Raw genomic sequence first — 22,425 nt, forward strand, 5'->3', positions numbered from 1 at the left:
TGTCAACCTGCTCCACATAGTGAGTTCCAGGGCAGTCAGGGCTATGTAGTGAGACCCTGTGCAAAAAAAAATTAAAAGAAGCATATAAGGCAATGGAGATAGTTCTTGAGCAATCAAAATTGTAAACACTGGAATGGGGTTTTGGTGGGGTTTTAAAATTTATTATTATGAAAGTTTCTTCTCATGCAAATAGACAGTCATGCCTGAAGTTTAAGGTCAGTATGGAACTAAAACTTCCCAATAATGCTGCAGGATCTGGTTAAATTGGACTAGGTTGGATTTATATTAGGAAAATAAGCCCTTTAACCATCATTCCCCACAGCAGAGCCAGGAGTCGGGGTGGGGAGACTAGAGTGGGAGCTGGTGCAAGCTCACTGGCTTCTCTTCAGAAAGGAGTGCTTCAAGAGTTGGAGAGCAGAAGGTCTCTCATGCTGATCCCTAAGAGGGAGAAAGCACATTAGAAGTAACACATAGTAACGTGACCACTACCAGATCTTCTTGAATCTGATGCAAACTATTAAGATGGAGGAGGCCCTGGGGCTGGAGAGATGGTTCAGTTTTGTTGCTCTTGAAAAGGACTATGTATAGTTAGTTCCTGGTACCCATGTTGAGTGGCTCACAATTACCCGAACTCCAACACCAGGAGCTCTGCTATCCTCTTCCAGTCTCCTCAGGAATCCACACATGGTGCATACACACACAATTAATTAGTTAATTAATTAATCAAATTAAAAGGATGGAGGCACAACTAACTGCTGCTCGTCCTGTGGACTGGCTTGAACTACAACCCCAGTTTTTAACTGTAACCTCAAGCAAGTGATGCACACTTTGCTGCCCTGTAAAGTGAGGGTTAACAATACCTACAGACGGGGGCTATGGTTTAATGGCTGAAGTGCTTGTCTAGCACAAACAACGTCCTAGTACTGCACAAATTGGGCTAGGAGGTGCTCACCTATAATCCAGTATTTAGGTGGAAGCAAAAAAAAAAAAAAAAAAAAAATCAGAAATCCAAGGCTATCCTTGGATTTGTAGAGCTTGAGACCATCCTGGGCTACATGACACCTTGTCTCACTTAAAAAAAAAAAAATTAAATCTAACTCACTGGAAGAATTAAATAAATATCTAATTTTGAGGGTTTTTTGTTTGTTTGTTGGTTGGTTGGTTGGTTTTTTAGCACAAACCCCTAGCCAGGTGGTGGTGGTGGCACATGCCTTTAATCCCAGCACTCGGGAGGCAGAGTTAGAGGCAGACAGATCTCTGTGAGTTCAAGGTCAGCCTGGTCTACAGAGTGAATTCCAGTTGTTCATACTGTTTGGGTCTGTTTGTTGAGACAGGCTTTCATGTATCCCATGCTGCGTTTGAACTTCTGACCCTTCTACCTCCACCTCCTGAGTGCTGAGGCTACAGGCATCCAGCATGCCCAGCTAGGTAAGCTCTCTGCCAACTGAGATACAACCCAGCCCCTGAAACGGAACTTTAAATGGGCTGTACGTTGTGAACGAAAGAGCTGCTTCCGGTCTCTAGGTATCTCCTCCCTTCTTTGATTTTTCTCACCTGGTCAGGCACAAGCGCACGAAGTCTGCAGCAGGTTCTGAGAATCGGTCGGGTAGAGGAGGCATCAGGCCTCTGTGGGCTCCAATGTAAAACATGGCTGCCATCCTATCCATGGAAGCCAGAGGAGGCTTCCCGGTAGCCATCTCAAACACGGTGCAGCCGATGCTCCAGATATCCGATTTCCTTCCATAGCCAGACTCATTGATGACCTCAGGGGCCATCCAGTATGGAGTCCCGCGCACGGACTTCAGCATGTCACTGTGAGTACCGTTTAAGCCTGCCCAGGCCAAACGCTTGGCGCAGCCGAAGTCAATGAGCTTTATCGTTCCAGTTGGCATGAGCATGACGTTGTTCCCCTTGATGTCTCGATGGACCACACAGTTCTCGTGGAGATAAGCAACACCTTGCAGGATCTGTCGTGTGTATTTGCAGAACACCGTCTCGGGCAGGGGCCCGAAGCGGTTGATAACACTAGAGATAGAGCCGCCAGGGACAAATTCCATGAAGATGCTCACCGTGTTCTCCTCTAAGCACGTCCCTAGATAAGCCACTATGTTGACATGCTTCAGTGCCTTCAGCAAATCCACTTCCTCCTGCAGTTTCCGGTATTCTTTCGCAGTAGCCAGTTTATCCGAAGTATCCAAGGCCACCTGCTTCACAGCTATTAGCTGTCCTAGGCTAGTCAGCCCACAGTAAACCTACAAACAAGTCAGTACGTACTACTGAATTTATGACAGAGCAATGTGTTCAAAAGTGCCTTTCCCTTCGCTTCCCAGACACTTTCTGTCCTCTAAGTCAATCCATCCCCAGCTAAATGAGACATGATTAATCAAACTCTGCATTTAAGATGGCAGTGAGCAAACATGATGGACAGGTGGCAAATTGATTCATAGTCACATGATTAGATCAATGCAAACTGATTCACAATACTATATACCCCCAGGTATCTATTTTTGGATAAGTTTGTATTGGATTTTTTCTTTTTGCTTGCTTGTCTTAGTTTTGTAAAAAACTGACATCTTGGCACATGCTTTTATCTCGGCACATGGGAGCCAGAAGCAGGGAGATCTCAGTCAGTTCAAGGGCAACCTGCCCTACACAGTTCCAAGTCAGCCTGGTCTACACAGTTCCAGGTCAGCCTGGTCTACACAGTTCCAGGTCAGCCAGGGCTACATAGTGAGACCCAGTCTGAAAAAAAAAATTGTCTTTTTATTTTTATTTATGTAATTATTTGTATATCTTATATATACATATATGTGTGTGTGTGTGTGTGTCTATGTGTGTGTGTGTGTGTGTGTGTGTGTGTGTACAAAAGAGGGTGCTGGGTCACTTAGAATTGGGGTTATAGGTGGTTATGAGCTGCCCCATGTGGATGGACACAAGTCCTTTGGAAGACCAGGAAATGTTTTTAACTGATGAGCCGTCTCTCCAGCCCTTGTCTGTTTTTTGAAGACCGTGTCTTATGTAGTTCAGGATGCCTCAGACTCACTTTGTAGCTGAAGATTACCTTAAATTCCTGATCCTTCTGCCTTCTCCCAAGTGCTGGGACTACAGTGTGTCTCACTACACGCAGCAGTAGTCAGATGTATTTGTGGAGTTGTGTGTGTCCAACGGTTGACACTGGGTATCCAATTGGGTTAGCCATTGAGCCCTAGGACCCCTTCCGTCTCTCCCTCCCCTGTGCCGAGATTGTAGTGTGGTACAGCACCAGTTCCCATGGAAGCACCAGGGATCAAACTCGGGTCCTTATGCTTGCACAGCAAGCACTTTACAAACTGAGCAGCCCCTCCGGCCTCCCATGTATGCTCTTGTATTAGTTTTCTTATCTATAAAACTGATATGACATTTGTCTCACATATTTCCCTGGTGAGAGTATCAGATGCTGGTCTGCGAAAGCCCCTCACCAAAAGAACACAGGGGCTAAGTCAGAATACAGCTCTCCAGAAAGAGAAGGGAGCAGGTCCTGCCAGTTACCCCATAATGTGGATTCCTGAAGGATCCTCAGCTAGAGACTCCATAGACCTGTCTACTCAATATTCTTTAGACCGCTAAAACTTGGGGGGGGGGTCATTTGTGCAACTCCCAAAACACAAAGAAAAGCATTTGAGTTTGCCCCCCCCCATGGTAAGTCTCCCAGTCTCCAGTGCTATATTGAGCCACTGGAGGGAGAGATTTCTTTCCCAATGGGCTCATTGAGGGTTAGTATTGACAGTCAACTTGACAGAATCTAGACTCACCTAGGTGACACACATCTGGACATGTCTGTGAGGGAATTTCTAAGTTAGCTTAACTAAGGTAGAAAGACCCACCGTGAATGTGGCCGGAACCATCCCCTGGGCTGTGGGCCTGGGCTGAATAAAAGGGGAAGGTGATCTGAGCACCAACATCCATCTCTCTCCGGGTGTCATGTGACCAACTGCCTCCGGCTTCTGCTGCCATGACTTCCTCATCATGGCAAACTATACCCTCACACTTCCAGCCAAAATGGGTCACTGTGTCCTTAAGTTACTTTTGTCAAGTGTCGGGGGGGGGGGGGAGGGTGGATAGTGCTGGGCTTGAACTTGGAATGAAGAGAGGTTAGAAGTGCAATGGGAAGTCACTGCCTGAGAGCGAGCGAGAGCCTGTGAGACTGCTGGTCTAGAGGAAATGGTTAAGTCTCTAAAAACGCCTTTGCCAACATCAAATCCACTCCACACCTCTCACATGCACAAAGAGAGAGACATATTCCCCTTGAAGCAAGTTTGTTTCTGTGCTTCTGTGGCTCCCAGCTGAAAATACCCTAAGTATAGGCATTGTTGGTGGAGTCAGGGTTGGTGGAAAGTTCTAGCATCGGGGCTCGAGGTGGACTTACGGTGCCATATGCTCCTCTCCCAAGGATCTCACCCTTGGTCCAGAATATAGCCTCTCCATGTTGTAAACTCTTGTCAGAAAGTGTCTTCTTTTCGTAAGCCTTAAGAAAGTTTTCTTCCTTGTCATATATCCTGAATCCGTTCATACACCTCTGGGAAAGCGGCAACAGGGTATCATTAAGCTCTGGTTCCTTGTGGGGGAGTTAAGAACACAAGCCATCTGCCTCCTCTTCCTTTCTTGAGACAAGGTATCAGGGAGCCCCAGCCAGCCGGCCTGCCATTCACTATGTAACCAAGGATCACCTCTAACTTCTGGCGCTACTGCCTTTATGCCCCGAGTGCTGTGATTACAAACAACGTGCCACCAACAGCCCAGGACACCTTCGAGCAGCCCACCACACCTGTGTGCAGCCTAGGGTAGCTGTGAGTCTATGTGGTCCAACACAAAATCATAAACTTACTTTTTAAAGGAATCGTGAGGCTCTATAGCCTGCAACTGTCTGGTGATCACTGGAAGTTATCTGCCTTCGACTGAAAATGTCATCATTGAACAAAATACTGACCTACTTTAAATAAATAGTTTTGCTGTGTTAAATTACCTCAGGTGATCTCAAGGCAGAGAGTCCAAGTAGCTAAATTCCAGAAATAAGCCCACACCGAGAACTCAGGGTGTGCTGAGTTGGTAGAGTGACAACTCAGCATCACATGAACCAGGCAGAAGCAGGAAGATTAGAAGCTCAAGGTCTGGAAGCCTACAGGGGACCAACCTAAGCCCTCTATACATGTAACAGTATTGTGGCTTGGGACTTGTGTGACTCCTAACAGTGGGAACAAGGGCTGTCCCCAATGCTTTGGCTGCCTCTTGGGAACCTATTCCTCACACTGGATTGCCTTGCCAAGCACCAGGGGAGGTGTTTAGTCTTATGGCAATTTGATATGCCATGCTTTGCTGATATTCATGTAAGGCCTGTCCCTTTCTGAACAGACACAGATGAGGAGTGGATTGGGGCGGGGGTGGAGATGGCATGGGAGGAGAGGAGAGAGGGGAAACTGTGGTTGAGATGTAAAATAAATTAATAAAAATTTAAAAAGAACTTGAAGGTCATCCTCAGCTACATAATGAGTTCAAGGGCAGCCTGGGCTACAAAAGACCTTGTCTCAAAGAAGAAAAAAGACACCGAGAATTGTAGCCTAAATCTGCCAGTGGTGGCACACGCCTTTAATGCCAGCACTCAGGAGGCAGGGGCAGGTGGATCTCTGTGAATTCGAGGCCAGCCTGGTCTACAAAAGTGAGTTCCAGGACAGCATGGCCACACACACACACACACACACACACACACACACACACACACACACACACAAATATGTGTAATTAAAAATAAGAGTTTTGAACTGGATTGTCTCTAAGGTCCTTCCCACCCCAATGCATTCTGATTCTAATCAGACCAACCTGTAGTTTGACATTTGTTGTCTCTCTGTCCAGTTCTTCGATAGTGTTAGCTCTCCTGCTGAAAACAAGGTTCAGGTTTCCGGCCTCTGCCTCATTTGTCATTATTTGGCAAGAGCTGCTATCTGTCTCATCAAGTGCTAATAGTTCTTCAACCAGACACCCTAGCAACTCATCAGTCAATTCTTCATTCTTTACTGGGTCTAAGATTTCTCTCGTAATCTTCCCAAATGTTTGATATGTGACAGAGTTATTTTCTAAGCTGTCCTGATCCAAAGAATGCGTCCAGTGTTGTTCTGTGGGGGAAGGTGCACTTTCTGTGTTCTCATGGAAAGAGAAACTCGGAAAGCTCATGGGTGTTTTAGACTTATCTGAAAGGCTATCGATTTCTAGGTAATCCATGAACATCAGGCCAGCATTGACTTTGTCAAGAGGCTCTACATCCTGCTTTTCTGGTGACACATGCCTGCCTGAACTCTTGCCTCTGAGTGCCACAGCCCAGCTGTTTTCTGAGGGGACAAGCAGGGTCTGCTGGTGCAGCTCTCCAAGCCCTTTTAGATCTCCAAGGCTTTGAGTAAGTATGTCACTGGTGCAAATGCCTCCTTCATCAGCATCCTCCTCCGTGATGATTTCCTCAACAATGGATAGATCTGAGACGGGAGGGGTCTCTTTCTGTTCAGGGGATTGCTCAGGGATCGGTATCAACATTGTGAGCTGAACTTCTTCTTTAGCAGACTGAGAGCCATTTCCTGAAGATTTAATCGGCCAGTCTGGTTCTGAAACACCCCCCTCCCTGTGGCTACCCGTAGCCTTGCAACCCCTTTCTTTAGAAATCAACCCTTTGTGGTTTTGCTTGAGACCAAGCGAAGGCTTCGGGGCTTTAATGTGGGGCCTCTTCTGAAGAAGTTTGGCTCTGCTCTTGCCGTTCCTGTCACTTTGGGAAGAGTGACATTTACTGGGGACACATCGGCCCAGTGGAGCCATGCATATTTCACGGTAATACCTGTGTTGGTGCCTTTCTGCCTCTCGAATGTGACTGTAAATGGGAGTCCCAAACATCTCGTAGATTCCTGGTCCGTTGGAGGTCGAATTGATTTCTTTGAACATGTCACTATACTTCAAGTCCTGGAAGTGCGGTCTTGGATCTGTTGTTTCAGCCAAGAGGGGAACACACGGCTTCTTTACACCTGAGTTTTTACAGATTCGAGGAAACGCTTGCTTTTTAGGGCTCTGGGTCTGGTGCGTTGCTTTCTTCTTTTCTGTTGGAGGTGCTCTCCTTTGAATCTTAGGTGACAGATGGGGTCTGGGGTCCGTGACTTCCAAAGCAGGGAAAACTTGAGTTTTTATGCTGTTCTTATGTCTGTTGGGGTTAATGGAAGCTTGGCTGGAAACTGTGAGATTGGGAGGCGGTCTGTTTCTGGTCTTGGTCCTTGAATCCAACGAGGCTCTGTGAGTATTTGTCTGGCGTTTGTCCTGTTCTTGTTGAGCAAGTGTGTAGAGGCTACTGCTGTTCTGCACAGTGTGCTTTCTCTTTTGGAGGTTTGCTTTGGCTGTAGCTGACTCCCTGTGTGTTCCTTCTCCAGGGAATATGATGTGGACAAGAGGCACCATCCCATTCGTTTCTGGTTTGGTTGATTCCTCTACCGATACTTTGTTGCTCTCTTCTGTGTCTTTATGGCCTTCTAGGAGCTCTTCGAGAGAGCCGTGGGAGTCCGTACTGGATACATTCTTTAGAACTCTAAACTCTTCTGTGGCAGCTGGCGGTTCCTTTGCTCCAGCTTTGTGTAAAGGGTTGCTTTCCGAATCAGGAACTTCCTGGTTTCTGATCTCTTTTTCCTCTGCATTCGAGGCTTCCTGAAGCTTGCTGTGAGTGGTGCACACAGCTTCGGAGTCGTGTTCAAACGCTGTGGCTGTTGAGCTTTCTTCTTTTCTTGATGAAGGATACTGGGAGTTTTCACCCCCTTCTCTCACTTGGCTATCATGGCACTCACTACCCCTTTCCCTCTCTGTGAGAACATTGCCTTCCTTGACCTCCTCACAGGAAACCAATGCTGGCCCTTCCTCAAAGCAAGAGGTTTCGGTTTTGTCCCATCCTCCGATGATTTCCGGGGATCGCCAACTCTCTGCCTGGTTTCTGGGACGGTTCACCTTCTGGAAAGAGCACATGTTTCTAGACCAAATGGCACTGTCAGACGCCCTGAGGCTCTGTTCCCCTGCTCCCTTCCACGTGACTTCTTGATGGCTCTTTGACGAGCTAAAATCAACTGATTGGCTAAGAGGCTCCAAGAGCTTAGGCACAGAGTGGGTGAAGCTTGGGACTTTTCTCTCATTGTTTCTTGGAAACTTGTGACTTTTTTCCATATCGAGGACACAAGATCTCATGGGCAAGAGTGATAGTGGAGGCAGAGGAAACTAAAAGAGAGAGAAAGAGAGAGAAACCCAAAAAACCAATGAGTGCAGAAAAGTACATGAGTACCATATTCACTGATTTAAAGTCAGGAAGTTCGTTTGTTTGTTTGTTTGTTTGTTTGTTTTGTGATGGTTTTTCTGTGGCCTTGGCTACCCTGAAACTCACTCTGTAGACAGGCTGGCCTCAAACTCAGAAACCTGCCTGCCTTTGCCTCCTGAGTGCTAGGATTAAAGGCGTGTGCCAGCACCTGGCTTAAATCAAAAAGTTGGAATACCCGCTTAGGGAAAGCCTTTGAAGTATAATGCCATCCTGAGAGCCACATGTTTTGTTCGGAGCTTGTGCATCCTGGGTAAATGCTCTTCCACTTAGCTGCATCAATATGTCAGCAAGCCAGAAAGATCACAATTTCTAAAACCAAAATCTGGGGTTGGGGATGGAGCTCAGTTAGAGGCGTGCTCGCCTGGTATGCGTGAGGCCCGGCTTTGATCCCCGGCATCGCGTAAACAGGGCACCGTGTGTACACCTATAACCCCATGCTGCAGAGGTGGAGGCAAGAGGGTCAGAGAAGGGTAAGGTCACACGCTGTATACAGCCTGGGCTAGAGTACTTGCCAATAAATAAGCACTTGCACAAAGAAAATGAAACCCAAATCAGGACCAGACAAGATGGCTCTTTGGGTAAAGGCGCCTACCAGCAAGCCCGATACCTAAGTTTGATTCCTGGGACCCACAAGGTGGAAGGAGAGGGCTGATGCCCCCAAGATGTCTTCTGATGTCTACATGCACATAGTCTCTCTCTCTCTCTCTCTCTCTCTCTCTCTCACACACACACACACACACACACACACACACACACACACAAAGTAAAAATAAATACCTTAGCCAGGCTATGGTGACAAGTGCTCTTAAGCACTAAGCCATCTCTCCAGACTCCTCAATAGCTCTTCCTTCTCCTTTGCCCTCCAAACTATTCCAAACTATTTCAAACTCAGCTAGTTTTAATTAGGTCTGACCGCTAGGTGGCAGTGTAATACAAAGTATCGCATTCAGCCTGTTTAGCTATAAAGTTCCCGAGTGGGAGTTTCTTTTCTTTGTGGTGTTTTCTCATGTACACAAACTCCATAACCAAATTATATCAGATTACTTGTGGACATGAATTGTTCATAGTGATTGAGAGCTACAGCTTGAATTTTCAGTTGCCAGCTAGGGGTAAGCAGGTAGGGGAGGACCCAGCTATTAGAAACTCGGGCGTCATGTGATATGTATCTCCCTCAAATTTATTGCCTGAATTTTCCCCCATTTTCAAAAATAAGGAAATAAGGAATGAGGAAATGATTCAGTCAGTAAAGTGCTTGCCTTGCAAGGACAAACACATGCTACCATGGTGGAACACGCTTGGAATCCCAGTGTTGGGGTGGGGGTGTAAAACAGATCCCTGGAGTTTGCTGGCTGATGAACCTAGTGTAATTCCATAGTGAAAGACCCTGTCTCAAAAAGCAAGGTGGACAGTGCCTGGGAAACAACACCTGAGCCTGATCTCTGGCCACATGCACGCACGCACGCGCACACACACAGACAGAGACAGAGAGAGAGGCATGTTCCAGTGTTAGGAAGTCCCTTTCAAAAGCTTTCTCACATGCTAATACTGTCGCACAGGTGTCTCTCACGTGCTGATTAGCAGGTGTGCAGAGCCATCACTCATGAGCTGATGCACAGGTGTGCACAGGCGTTTCCATGTCTCCCAGGACCCTGAGGGCCAGGAGAGCTGGGAAAACGGAAAAGCGACCAGGATCTTCCCAGAAGCTTTCCTTTTTAAATTGCAGATGCAGGAAAAACTCCACGGTGGGGGTGGGAGGTTACCTGGGATTTGGACAAATGTAAGGTTGAGTGGCGTGGTGACCCACAGCTTCAATTCAGCACTCGGGAGGCAAGGGCAGGAGGAACTGGATCCCTGTGAGTTTGAGACCAGACAGGGCTACATAGTGATACCCTGTCTCAAAAAGTTAAATACATAAATAAACAAACAAACAAACAAACAAAAGAGTTGAGTGAAAGAAAACTAAGAGGCACAGCATTGGAGGAACCAGGACTGTCAATCATGCGGGCCTGTTTTCTTCCATGGAAGAAAACGGATGACGCCCAGTCACCTGGAATGCCAGAGTGAGAAGTAGCCCATCAACCTGGTGGCCTTTTGCTATTCTATGAGCCAGCCTTCCTGAATCCGCCAGTATCCTGAGCATTGTTTAGGCCTTAATCCCGAGCTTTGTCTCTCAATCGAATAGAGCACATCCCTATGAAACTGGTCCCTGTGAACTTTGCATCCTCCATCAATAGAATCCATCCTTACGCTGATCACAGAGCCTTCTCTAGGCCTGAGCTCTACTTAGCAGTCAATAGAATTTATTCTTGTTATAAAGGTCGCTGGCCACAAGTCCTACTATATTTAAATGTGTAAGGAAAATAGAGTACAGGGGCAGTCCCTGGAGGTCTTTACCCAGTGCCCTAGAAATGGCACTGTCCCCAGCTTTCATTTGCAATACCTGCAGTAACCCCTTAACACTAAGAGATGCTTTCACCTCATAAGCCGGGGACAGGAAATTGCCCAGAGAAGCAACTCATAGAGCAAGGGATAATATTCCCACGAATAACTGACTTCTCCATAAAATAGCCATCGTTTTTAAGATTTCCTCCACGCTATCATTGCTAAGGATTTGACAATGAGTAGTTTGGTGGAGCTTGTGGTTGTTTTAACTAAGTAAAAAATGCTGGAACCAATCTTACCTCAACTCTTCGGCTACTGTGACTCACGTCAGAAGTAGGAAACTCTATAAGAAAGAAACAAACAAGAATTGCGTGTTCTTAGTAGTAGGGTGAAAAGCCTACTACTAATGGAGCAATGCAGAGGCTAAGGTATGTGGGGAAGTGTTTCAAAATATGCTTTCTTCCTGTGCAGTGTACACAGTGGTATGGGATGTTTCCAGAAAACCTCAGGTCAAAGCCACCAGGAGGGATTGTTGCTGTGGGTTAGTTTGTTTGTTCGTTTGTTTTTGAGACCCGCTCTCAGGTAGGCTGGCCTGGAACTCCCTAGGTAGCCGAGGATGACCTCGAGTGTTAGGATTACAGGTATGTGTTATGCCCAGTTCAGTCCTGGGAACCAAACCCAGGGTTTCATGCCTGCTAAGCAAGCACTCTCCCAGCTGAGCCTGTCCTACACTAGTTTGTTTTTTCTCCCCCATGAAATACTCTTCCCTGAAACATAGAATGTTCCATGTGCCGTCACTATTGTCATATATGTGTGGGTGTGTGATGTGCTTTGCTTGTAGAGCTCAGAGGACACACACAAACATTTAGGTGCCACTAACCTTGGTTTCTTGAAACAAGACCTCTCACTGGCCTGGAACTTACCAAGTTGGCTAGGCTGGATGGCCAGGGAGTCCCAGAGATATTCCTGAATCAACCACCCCTGGGCTGTGATGACAAGCGCGTGTGATCATACCTGGCTTTTTTTTTTTTTTTTTTAATATGGGTTCTGGGGAATTGAACTCAGATCCTTGTGCTTGCAAGCAAGCACTTTAGTGACTGAGTTATCTCTCCAGCGCCACTATAGAATTAAATGCTCGACTTAATATGTTTCATCTTACTTGTGGTTTCTGGATTTTTTTTTTAACAGAGATACATAAAGTTGCATTTGTATATATGGGATGAACAGAGAAGTACAATTGTTTAGGGTACCAAGGGGACTAATAGGAAGGAGCAGGGGTGAGAGAAGGGAGTAGAGGGGGAGGGGGGAGGGCGGATGTGCTTGCCATACAATATATTCTCGCATGGAAACCTTAACAGTGAGTAATAAGCACGTGCTTGACTCACCTTCAGGTTTTCTTTGCTGCACTTTCAGAACGTGGGGGGCCTCCTCCCCGGCTGCAGACATAGCCGTACTTGGGTCCAAGCAAGGTCTCGGTGGTAGGAGGGCTACGTCCGTACCATGGAGCTCGTCAGAACTTCCTTCCCTCTGCAGACATGGAGGTCTTGCTGTGGGTCCCACCATCTCTACTGCGTTTGGTGGAGAGACGGGGTGCTCGTGTCCCCGCTCCGGAGGCACTGAGCTCACTTGCCTGAGAGGGGAGACATGGGGTAGTGTGGATCTTGGGTGGTCCCTCTGTGTTAAAAGTTTGGCCCCTACCATATGGTGGCATTGGAGGTGCCTAACGGGAAGAAGTTCATTCACTGGGCGTACTCCCCACCACTGCCCTGCTGTGTCTGTGGCCACCATAAAGGAAGCAGCCTTCTCCCCGCAAGCTGTCTTCCATGATGTCTGTTCATTATCTGGCCCCTCTTCATAGTATTTGTTGCTACACAGCCGCCATATTTTTCTCCTTAAATTACAATTCAGGACCGGAGACATATTCCTTACTTGTTTTCTTTCCGATCTTCTTGGCTTGTTTCTTGGGGAGGATACGGTGGAAACATCACGATGATCTCGACACCTGCAGAAAGTCATGGCAGGAGTAGAAGAAGTAAGAAAGCAATGAACTCCCTGAGACGAGGGAGAAACACTTAGTCTATTTAGATTAAGTCTATTCGTTTGTGTGTGGGGGTGCAGTGTGTGGAAGAGTGTGGTTTTGAATCGGTTTCTTTGTGTAAACAGGTCTGGCTGTCCTGGGACTCTCTTTGCCAACAGGCTAGCCTTGAACTCACAGAGATCCTCTGCCCCAAGTGCTGGGATTAAAGTCATGGACCACCACCACCTGGCGATAAATTTATTCTTAATGGTTATAGAATAAATGTTAGCTAGGAGATTGAGTTTGGCCATTTTCTACAGCATATAACATGTGGTATCAGGTATGTCCCAGCTCCAACCCATGGCCCTATGTAGCTATGGATAGCAATGAATCTTGCCCAACAGAAAAGTATATACTTGATTAAAATATCACGAAAGTGTGTGTGTGTGTGTGTGTGTGTGTGTGTGTGTGTACAAGTGTGCCATTGTTGAGTGTGAACTTTGGGGAGTGACAATGTCATGTCACACTATAAAAAGGTTGGTTTTATGATAATTTCCAGATTCAGGGCAGGATGGCTTAGAGGGAAGGAATCTGATACCACGCTCAATGGGTTCAAATCCTAGCACCCACATGGCAGCTCACAACTGTCTGTAATTCCAGTTCTGGGGGATCTGACACCCTCACACCAATGGACATAAAATAATAATTAAAATTTTTAAAAAAGAAAGTCAAAGGCATTTGACCACAGGACTCCTCTAAAGGGGGCCAGGGTTTATTTATTTTAATCAGTTTTTTCGAGGTTTGATGATGATCATATTACTTAATGGTTACTGAATCATAATCAGCCTGGAGAGAGGTGGTAAGCAAGGCTAAGAAAGTCAGCACAGGGCAGCAGGGCACAGAGGGCTGAGGGAAGTGTATTTGGATCTGGGATGAACAGACTCCTGGAGCTGATGGAAGCTTCTGAAGGGAAAGAGATGGTCGCAGGTGACATTGGACAATAACGAAAGGGACTGTGGATGCTGGCTGAGCAGGAGAGGGATCAAGTACAGAGGATCCAGGAGTAAGTGGCCGCTATGGCGAGGGGCAAGTTGCCAAGGCTCTGATTCAGAAAAAGGATACAGCAGAATGATGGGTGGTTTTTATTCTCTCTCTTCCCTCTCCTTCTTGCTCTAAATGTATGTGTTCGTGGATGTAAACGTACATAAGAAAGCCAGAATCTCATTCCCCAGGCACTGTCCATCTGGATATTATTATTATTATCATTATCATCATCATCATTTGTGTACTTTCTTTTTGTTTTTTGGGTATTCCACTCTCCTGAAACTCTCAGCTAGCAGGCTAGGGCCCCCGGGATTACCAGCACACACGCAGGGACTTACATTTGCAAAGCAAGCACTTTACTGAATGAGCTCTCTCCAGTCCCAGGTTTTATTTCCTTCATTTGTTTGTGAGTTTTTTGTTTGTTTGTTTGGGACAGGGTTTCTCTGTGTAGCTTTGGAGGCTTTCCTGGAACTCACTCTGTAGACCAGACTGGCCTCAAGATCCCAGAAATCCACCTGCCTCTGCCTCCCAAGTGCTGGGATTAAAAGCGTGCGCCACCACCCAGGTGTCTGGGATTTCGAAGTTGCACCACACACTTCTGAAATTCTGAGAGAACCCCAGGCATCAATGCTATCTTTGGGGACAAGTCATGGAAGGAAGTGGATACCTTCTGTCCTGCATGGCCAGTCTTCACCCTGGGCAGCTTCTCCTTCCCCAGCCAGTGTGGACAGGCAGCAGTGTTCCTCAAGGCTGAAGTCCTGTCAGATCACACAATGAAAGTTCAGTGAGGCTATGGGCAGATGCTCAGCAAACAATCACGGCATAGGTATGTGAGGACCTGAGTTCAGTGCCCAGAATCCACATTAAAGAGCCTGGTGTTAGCTGGGCAGTAGTGACGCAGGTTTTAATCCCAGCTCGGGCAGGTAGATCTCTGTGTGTTCTAGGGCAGCTGGGTCTACAGTGCAAGTTCCAGGACAGCAAGGAGTATATTGATGAACTTTGACTCAAAAAACAACAACAACAAACAAACAACGGGATGGAGAGATGGCTCAGCCATTAAAGGCTAGGCTCACATCCAAAACAAAACAAAACAAACAAACAAACAAACAAAATGGCAGGGCAGGGCACTGTCTCAGAAAAAACCATGATGGATAGAATGGATAGGAGCCTGAGGAACCACAATCAAGCCTGACCTCTGACCTCCACATGCACACACACACACACACACACACACACACACACACACACACACACACACTGTTTTGTTTGTTTGTTTTTAATGTAAGCATTAGTATAGTCAATCATACTATTTTTTTGGGCAGGTGACACCTAAGATTCCCTCTTAAATGGATGAAATGTTTAGGACTACAACAATAAGGAAGGTTCAGCCCTTGGAGCCCATGTGATTAGTTGCATAATGGAAACTGAAGATCAAAGCTGAGACACAAGCACAGAGCCCCTCAGTGCTTCCTACTTCATGGTTTTAGCATCTGGGCTGCTAAGCTGCCCCGAATCCCATCTGCAAGGGTAAGTGGAAAGAATTCTTCAGCCACAGTCACAGGGAAGCAGCCCCAGAGGAACAATGTGGTTTCCACAGCTCTTCCCTGGGGCATTACAGAAGAAATCCCCACCCCCGTGGAAGCTGCAGAACCCGGGACAGAAGCAAGCAGCAAAGCGGATTACGGTTTTCACCAGGGCCGCTTTCTGAACGTAGAGTGCAACTTCTCAAACTTCTTTTGGCTTTCTAGAAAATAATCCTTATGTTTGAAAGCCAACTTGATTGATGAGAAGTACTTAGCGCTCTTTAAAGGGAAGCGTTTTCTTAGTATGGTAGTGGCCATTGTGTTTTAAAATGTATTTTTTTTATTTAACTTCTTTGTGTGTGTATACACGTGAGTCCACAGGCTTGTGGTGCAGTGAATGTGTGGGTACCAGAAGACAGACCGTAGGATGCCATTGTCTATTTGCATCACCTGGGTCCTAGGGACTAAACTCATAGCCAGACTTGGTGGGAAACAACTTTCTTCTTTCTTCTTCTCCTCCTCCTCCTCCTCCTTCTTCTCCTTCTTCTCCTTCTTCTCCTTCTTCTCCTTCTTCTCCTTCTTCTTCTTCTTCTTCTTCTTCTTCTTCTTCTTCTTCTTCTTCTTCTTCTTCTTTTCCTCCTTCTCCTTCTTCTTTTAAGATTTTACTTAATGTTATTTTATGTGTTATTTGTTATTTGCTTGCTTTCATGTCTGTGTGAAGGTTATTGTATCTCCTGTAACTATGGTTATAGACAGTTGTGAGATGCCATGTAGGTGCTGGGAATTGAACCTGGGTCTACTGGAAGAGATGCTCTCAATCTCTGAGCCATCTTTCCAGGACCAGTGGTAAGCATCTTGACCTTCTGAAGCATCTTACCAGCCTCAGAGTCATTGTCCATGATATGCTCCTTTACTGGAAGTTGTTATGATGATTTTGAGATTAGCTCAATGAATGGCCCCAGCACCACATAAAACTGGGCATGATGAAATATATTTGTAATCTGAACACTTGGAAAGTAGAGGCAGAGGTATGGGTGGTTCAAGGTCATTCTTGGCTACTTAAGGAGATTGAGGCCAGCCTGGGATCCATGGGACCTGACAAAAAAATTGATAAATATAAAGGGCATTTCTTGGTCCCAGTCCTATAACTCTAGCCTTGTGAACTTCAAAACACTGCAGCTCCCAGAAGATTCTAAAACCCAAGAGAAAGAAGGGTAGGGAGGATGTAAAGCATAGGAAACTAGATTGTGAACAGATTTCATAAAAATGTCATTGGAGTGTCAAGAAGATGTCTCAGGGGAAAGGCCACTTGCTGCCAAGAATGGTAACCTGAGCTTGATCCCGGAACCCACATGTATGAGAACTGACTCCCAAAAGCTGTCTTCTGACTTCCATGGGTACTGTAACATGCCTGTGAGTTCCACTCCCCACAAGTAAATTTAATTCAAAAAGTTAAATGCCATTAGAAGCTAAAAATGTGCTAAAAACAAAGAGTCTGACACTGAAAGGAAAATAATAATGAAAGAATTGAAAACTATCTAAAATAAATGGAATCATAGGACATGGTATTTAGTAAAGACAAAGCTACAACAACCTTCTGTGTTATCCACATATATGACAGATGGAATGCCTGTCTCCCAACAAGGATTTTATGTTGGAGTCCTAACTCTCAAAGCGATGGTGGTAGGAAGCAAAACCTTTGGGACCTAGTTAGTTCATGAGTGTGGAGCTCTGGCAACGGGCTTAGTGACCTTACTCAAGACACCAGAGAGCCAGCATGAGGAGTGAACCAGAGACTTGGAGTGTGTATGTGTTGTGTAGCAATGATCTCTGAATTGAAACAGTCCCTCCCACCGGGGAGTTCCTAAGATTCAGGAAGCTCATAAAACTTCCAAGACTCAGGATCATCCCAAGGTTATATAAGCAGTAAAAAATTACTGGGAGAGAGAGACAGAGACAGAGAGAGAGAGAGAGACTCTAGTTGAGCTTCCTGCAGATCCTGAGTTTCAAGGATACAGCTTTCCTGGATTCATCACCCACATCGCCTTTGGGTCACCCATGATCTTAACCAATCCCAGTGAACTCATTGGGTCACCAAGCTAGCTGTAAGTGGAATCTTTTCTTTGGCCTGTCGTCTGTGCCCTATCAGATGACTAGACATTTGTTGACCTATCCCCAGGAAAAGTCACACAACATCCATTCTAACCCTTCAGTCTCTATAACTGAGAAATAAGTTTCTGTTGTTTATAAGCCACTCAGTCTAGGGCATTTTGTAGTATCAGTAGAAATTAAGATGTATACACACTCCACCTTAACTAGCTAATTTACATTAAAAAAATTATGTCTGTGGGTGTTTTGCCTGCCTGTATATCTGTGTACCATATTTGTGCACTACTAGCTGAGGCCAGAAGGGGGTATCAAACCTCCTGGTACAAAAGTTACAGATAGTTGCCAACCCCAATATGGGTGCCAGAAATCAAACCCAAGTTATCTGGAAGAGCAGCTGGTGTCCTTTACTGTTGAGCCATCTCCCCAGCCCCCAATTACATCTTTAAAATATATTAATACTGTAATTGCTCAGCTGGGGACATGGTGTTGCATACCACAGGATCCTGGGACACTAGAGTTGGAGGATCAAGAGTTCAAGACCAGCTTACACTACACACATAGTGATTGTGGGTTGCCACGTAGGTGCTGGGAAGTGAACCTGTGACCTTTGTTAAGGCAATGAGCATTCTTAACTGCCACTCTGTCCCGTTTTCTCCCTTTAGTATTTTCTTTAGCCCATTTCTCTGTGTGGGCCCCCTCACCTCACTGCTGCTGATACTCTGCAAGATGAGGTTTTCGGTTTTGGAAACCGTCACATCCATTGGAGGAGAGCTTGTCTCATGACAGATGTCCAGCAGTGACTCCACATGTCTTTCTGTCAAAAACAAAACAAAACAAAACAAAACAAAAAAACGATGTGTGCTTTGTAAGATTCAACAGTCTCATGGGCAGATCTGTCTCTAGGTTTAATCAGCTCCATTTGGTCAGGTTTCCCTGAAAGGATGGTCAGGCACGGAACTTTAGGTATTCATTTTCACAGGAAGAAGAGGCAAGAGCAGGGCCCAGGAGACAAGGGACTTGCTATGCAAACATGAGGCCCAGAATCCACGTAAAAGCCAGGCAGGTATAGTGACTGTCTGTGACTTGAGCACTCGGGAGGCAAAGACAGGGGATGCCCAGGACAAAATGCCTACCTAGACTAGCAGACACAGTGTCTTCTGGGAGACATTATGAAGGAAGAGACGTGATGTCAACCTCTGGCATATGTGTGAGCGAGCACACACACACACACACACACACACACACACACACTGTATTCATACTTCACACTCAAGCATGCCACATGGCTCAACATAATTATAGCAACTCGTTCTTTAATGACTTCATCCTCACAGCCACACCCTCTGTGAGGCGCTGGGACTTGGGGAAGATGTTTTCAACCATCAGAGCCATCAACAGGTACCTCAGGTTTGGAGGTTGTCCTCTTCCAGAATGCTACAGAAGGGAAGGACGCCTGTCCTTCACCGTTCACTAGATGAACCCTTGACTGGACTTCCATTGGTGGGTGGGAGGAAAAGTCCCTAACCTCTTCCAAATAGATTTGCTTACAAGACTGAAGGCTGTGCTGGCTAACGGCTGGCCTTTTTGCTCTCTTGAATTGCCCTAGAAGAGTCTCATGAACTGAGGATGAGCACCCCCCCCCACAATATGATAGCAAGAAAAATCAAAGTAAAATGCAATGTAAGGATTTGTGAAGACCATTCAGTCATTTAGATACCTCAAACTAGGTCTTGGGAGAAAGTTGGTTGAAAAAGTGCTTTCCTGCAAGCAAAAGGAGCTGAGTTCAGTCCCCAACACCTGAATTTAAAAGAAGGGCTAGAGAGATGGCCCAGTGGCTAAGAGCCCTCATTGCTCTTATACTGGACCTGGGTTTGATTCCTTGCACCTACATGACAGCTCACAACTGTAACTCCAGTTCCAGGAGATCTGGTGCCTTCTTTTTTTTTTTTTTTTTTTTTTTTTGCCACCATTGGCGATAAGCACGTATGTGGTAAACAGACATACAGGCAGGCAAAATATCCATACACATAAAAATTTAAAAATTACATTTCAAAATAGAAAAAGAAGCCAGGCATGGTGGTGTGAGATAAGTGGGTCCCTGAAGCTAACTAGCCAGTCCGCCTAGCTGAATAAGCAAGTTCTAGGAAAAAGTGAGAGGTCCTAACGAACAAGGGGTGGGGGCTGGAGAGGTGGCTTATTGGTTAAGAGAGGGCACTTGCTGCCATTGCAAAGAACCAGGCTTGTTTTCTAGCATTCACGGTGGCTCACAGTCATTTGTAACTCCCGTCCCAGGGGATCCAACACTCTCTTCGGGCCCCCGTGAGCACAGTATGCATGTGGTACACATACAGACAAGCAGGCACACACTCATACATAAATTAATTATTTAAAACAAAAGACAAAAAGCAAGATGTACAGCATCCTTAGAAAAACACTGGCGGTTGACCTTTGACCTATCACACACACACACACACACACACACATACACACACAAGAATATGGAGCAAGACCTCTTTGCATTCTTTGGAGCATTAATCCCGTGCTTCAGAGTCACTCAATAAAGAGTCACTGATTTGATTTATTTACATGAAGTAGGGAAAAATGGCGCACACATTTGATCCCAGGACTTGGGAGACAGAGGTGGGCAGATCTTTGTGAGTTCAAGGCCAGCCTGGTCTATATATATTGAGTTCTAGGCCAACCAGGGATACATAGGTATGATCCTGTCTCAAACAAATAAATGGGGCTATTAAACAGAAGTAAAACAGGAAGGCAGACTTCAAACAGGACTCACACCAGAGAATGTGCATGTAGAAAGAAATATTGACCTGGTTTGGGCATGGAATTCATCAGGATATCCAATAGCTGTTGCTTCCTCCGACTCTCAATTTGCGACACATAATGTATTGCTGACTTGCCACTGAAGTCACAAAGCTTAGGGTCTCTGGAGAGAACAGAAGGAACATCAAAGATTGTTAGGTTAAATCTGTGAAGACGTAAGAACGCCAACATCCAACCAGCAGAGAACTTAAGTCAGGGTCACAGTAACGATTTTAAAACATAGGAGCTAGACCATTTCTCAAAATGTTAAGCATGATGATAGTGCTGCTGTATTTCAACTGGTACCATGCTTGCCCAGTGTCTCAGTTAGGGTTTCTATTGCTGTGAAGAGACACCATGACCACAGCAACTCTTATAAAGAAAACATTTCATCGGGCGTGGTTTACATTTTCCAGAGGTTTAGTCCATTATCGTTACGGTGAGACATGGCAGCGTTCGGGCAGACATGGTGCTGGAAAAGGAGCTGAGAGATCTGCATCTTCATCTGTAGGCAACAGGAAGTGAACTGAACTTGGTGTAGCTTGTGGGTAGCCTGCCCCCAGAAGGGGTTTCCTACTTCCTACAACAAGGCCACACCTACTTCAATAAGGCCACACCTCCTAACAGTGCTACTCCCTATGAGCTTATGGAGGCCAGTTACATTCAAACTACAACACCTAATATGCACAAAACCCTGTGTTCTATCCCTAATGCTGAGTAAGCAAGGCATGGCAGCCCACGCCTGTAATTCTAGGCTGGCCTAAAACTCAGCTGTGGGGCTGAGAATGACCTTGGACTTCTGATCCTTCCTTTAGTCCCCAGGTACTGAGATAACAGATACACACCACCACATCTGGCTGGTGTACTGGAGACTGAACCCAGTATTCTACCAACTGAACTACATCTCCAGTGCCCAAAGAGCTATTTTCTAAACCAATAAAGAGCTAGATGTCTTAAGAATAATGGTCAATTTAAATATTAGTCCATTCCTCAAAGTTTGTTTGGTTTTTCAAGACAGGGTTTCTCTATATTGCTTTGGAGCCTGTCCTAGAACTCGACGTATAGACCAGCCTGGCTTCGAACTCACAGAGATTCACCTGCCTCTGCCTCCCAAGTGCTGGGATTAAAGGCGTACGCCACCACAAACATCTGGCCTCCATTCCTCAAAGTTATACTGAAGTCCCTTTTATAGTGATACAAAAAAGTCACATATGTATGTATGATGTATGTATGTATGTATGTATGAAACAATCCACGCATCTGGGTTTCCAGTAGTTTTGGAAAATTACAATAGAGTCACAATCTTTCAGCTGGCGCTCACTGGTCACCCATACTCACGCGTGATGCCTGAGGAGTTCAGCTAGAACTTCCACAGGTTTGTAGACTGTTGTTAATACATCCAGACTTTCAAAGAGGTCCACATCTCTCACTGCCAGCATCAGAGGGGTCAGGCCATGCAGGTTTGGGAAATTTATATCCAGGGACTCTTCGGATGCCTTTAACAACAAGAGTTTTGGTTTCTGCTGTGTTTTTACTATATCCATACTAAATCCAATCTTTTCATTGCTTTGCCAAATTCTCATTTTCACTTTTTTTTTTTTTTTTTTTTTTTTTTTTACCCCCAGAATGGAGATTGCACTGAGCTGTACATCAGCCTTAACTTCAATATATTCTCCCCATCCCAGGTGGAGGCATTTTTTTAATTGAATCTTTGTATTTTATTATTTATTTATTATATTACAATCCCAGTTCCCCCTCCCTCCTTGACTCTCACTCTCTCCGCCCCCCCCCATCTGCTCCACGGGGAGGGTAAGGCCTCCACTAGGAAGTCTACTCAGTCTGTCCCATCATTTCGTTGAGGCAGAACTAAGGCTCCTCCCCACCCCCACACCCCTGTGTCTAGACTGGGCAAGGTATCTCTCCATATGGAATGGGCTCCACTAAGTCAGTTTGTGCATTAGTGTTAGGTCTTGGACCCACTGCCAGTGGCCTCATGTATTGTCCCAGTCACACCAATGTCACCTATATTAAGGGAGTCTAGTTCAGTCTTATGCAGGTTCCCCATTTGTCAGACCTGAGTCACTGATCTCTCACTAGCTCGGGTCAGCTAATTCTGTGGGTTTCCCCATCATGGTCTTGACTCCTTTGTTCATATTATCTCTCCTCCCTCA

General features: G+C 45.8%; 1 protein-coding gene across 1 annotated transcript in view; it reads right to left on the reverse strand.

Moving 5' to 3' along the window:
- The window catches only part of Map3k19 (mitogen-activated protein kinase kinase kinase 19), a 30,659-nt gene continuing 8,234 nt past the window's right edge, over window positions 1-22,425 (reverse strand). Inside the window, exons 3-13 of the mRNA XM_051204086.1 lie at window positions 21,593-21,750; window positions 20,263-20,378; window positions 18,136-18,248; window positions 14,470-14,560; window positions 12,671-12,743; window positions 12,127-12,371; window positions 11,041-11,084; window positions 5,854-8,262; window positions 4,406-4,555; window positions 1,555-2,252; window positions 1-438 (exon numbers count right to left, since the gene is read on the reverse strand). Of these exons, the coding sequence (XP_051060043.1) occupies window positions 372-438; window positions 1,555-2,252; window positions 4,406-4,555; window positions 5,854-8,262; window positions 11,041-11,084; window positions 12,127-12,371; window positions 12,671-12,743; window positions 14,470-14,560; window positions 18,136-18,248; window positions 20,263-20,378; window positions 21,593-21,750 (4,164 nt within the window). The 3' untranslated portion in view covers window positions 1-371. The remainder of the gene's footprint in view (window positions 439-1,554; window positions 2,253-4,405; window positions 4,556-5,853; window positions 8,263-11,040; window positions 11,085-12,126; window positions 12,372-12,670; window positions 12,744-14,469; window positions 14,561-18,135; window positions 18,249-20,262; window positions 20,379-21,592; window positions 21,751-22,425) is intronic.

This window comes from Phodopus roborovskii, unplaced genomic scaffold (genome assembly GCF_943737965.1).
Source record: "Phodopus roborovskii unplaced genomic scaffold, PHOROB, whole genome shotgun sequence".
Lineage (NCBI taxonomy): Eukaryota > Metazoa > Chordata > Mammalia > Rodentia > Cricetidae > Phodopus > Phodopus roborovskii.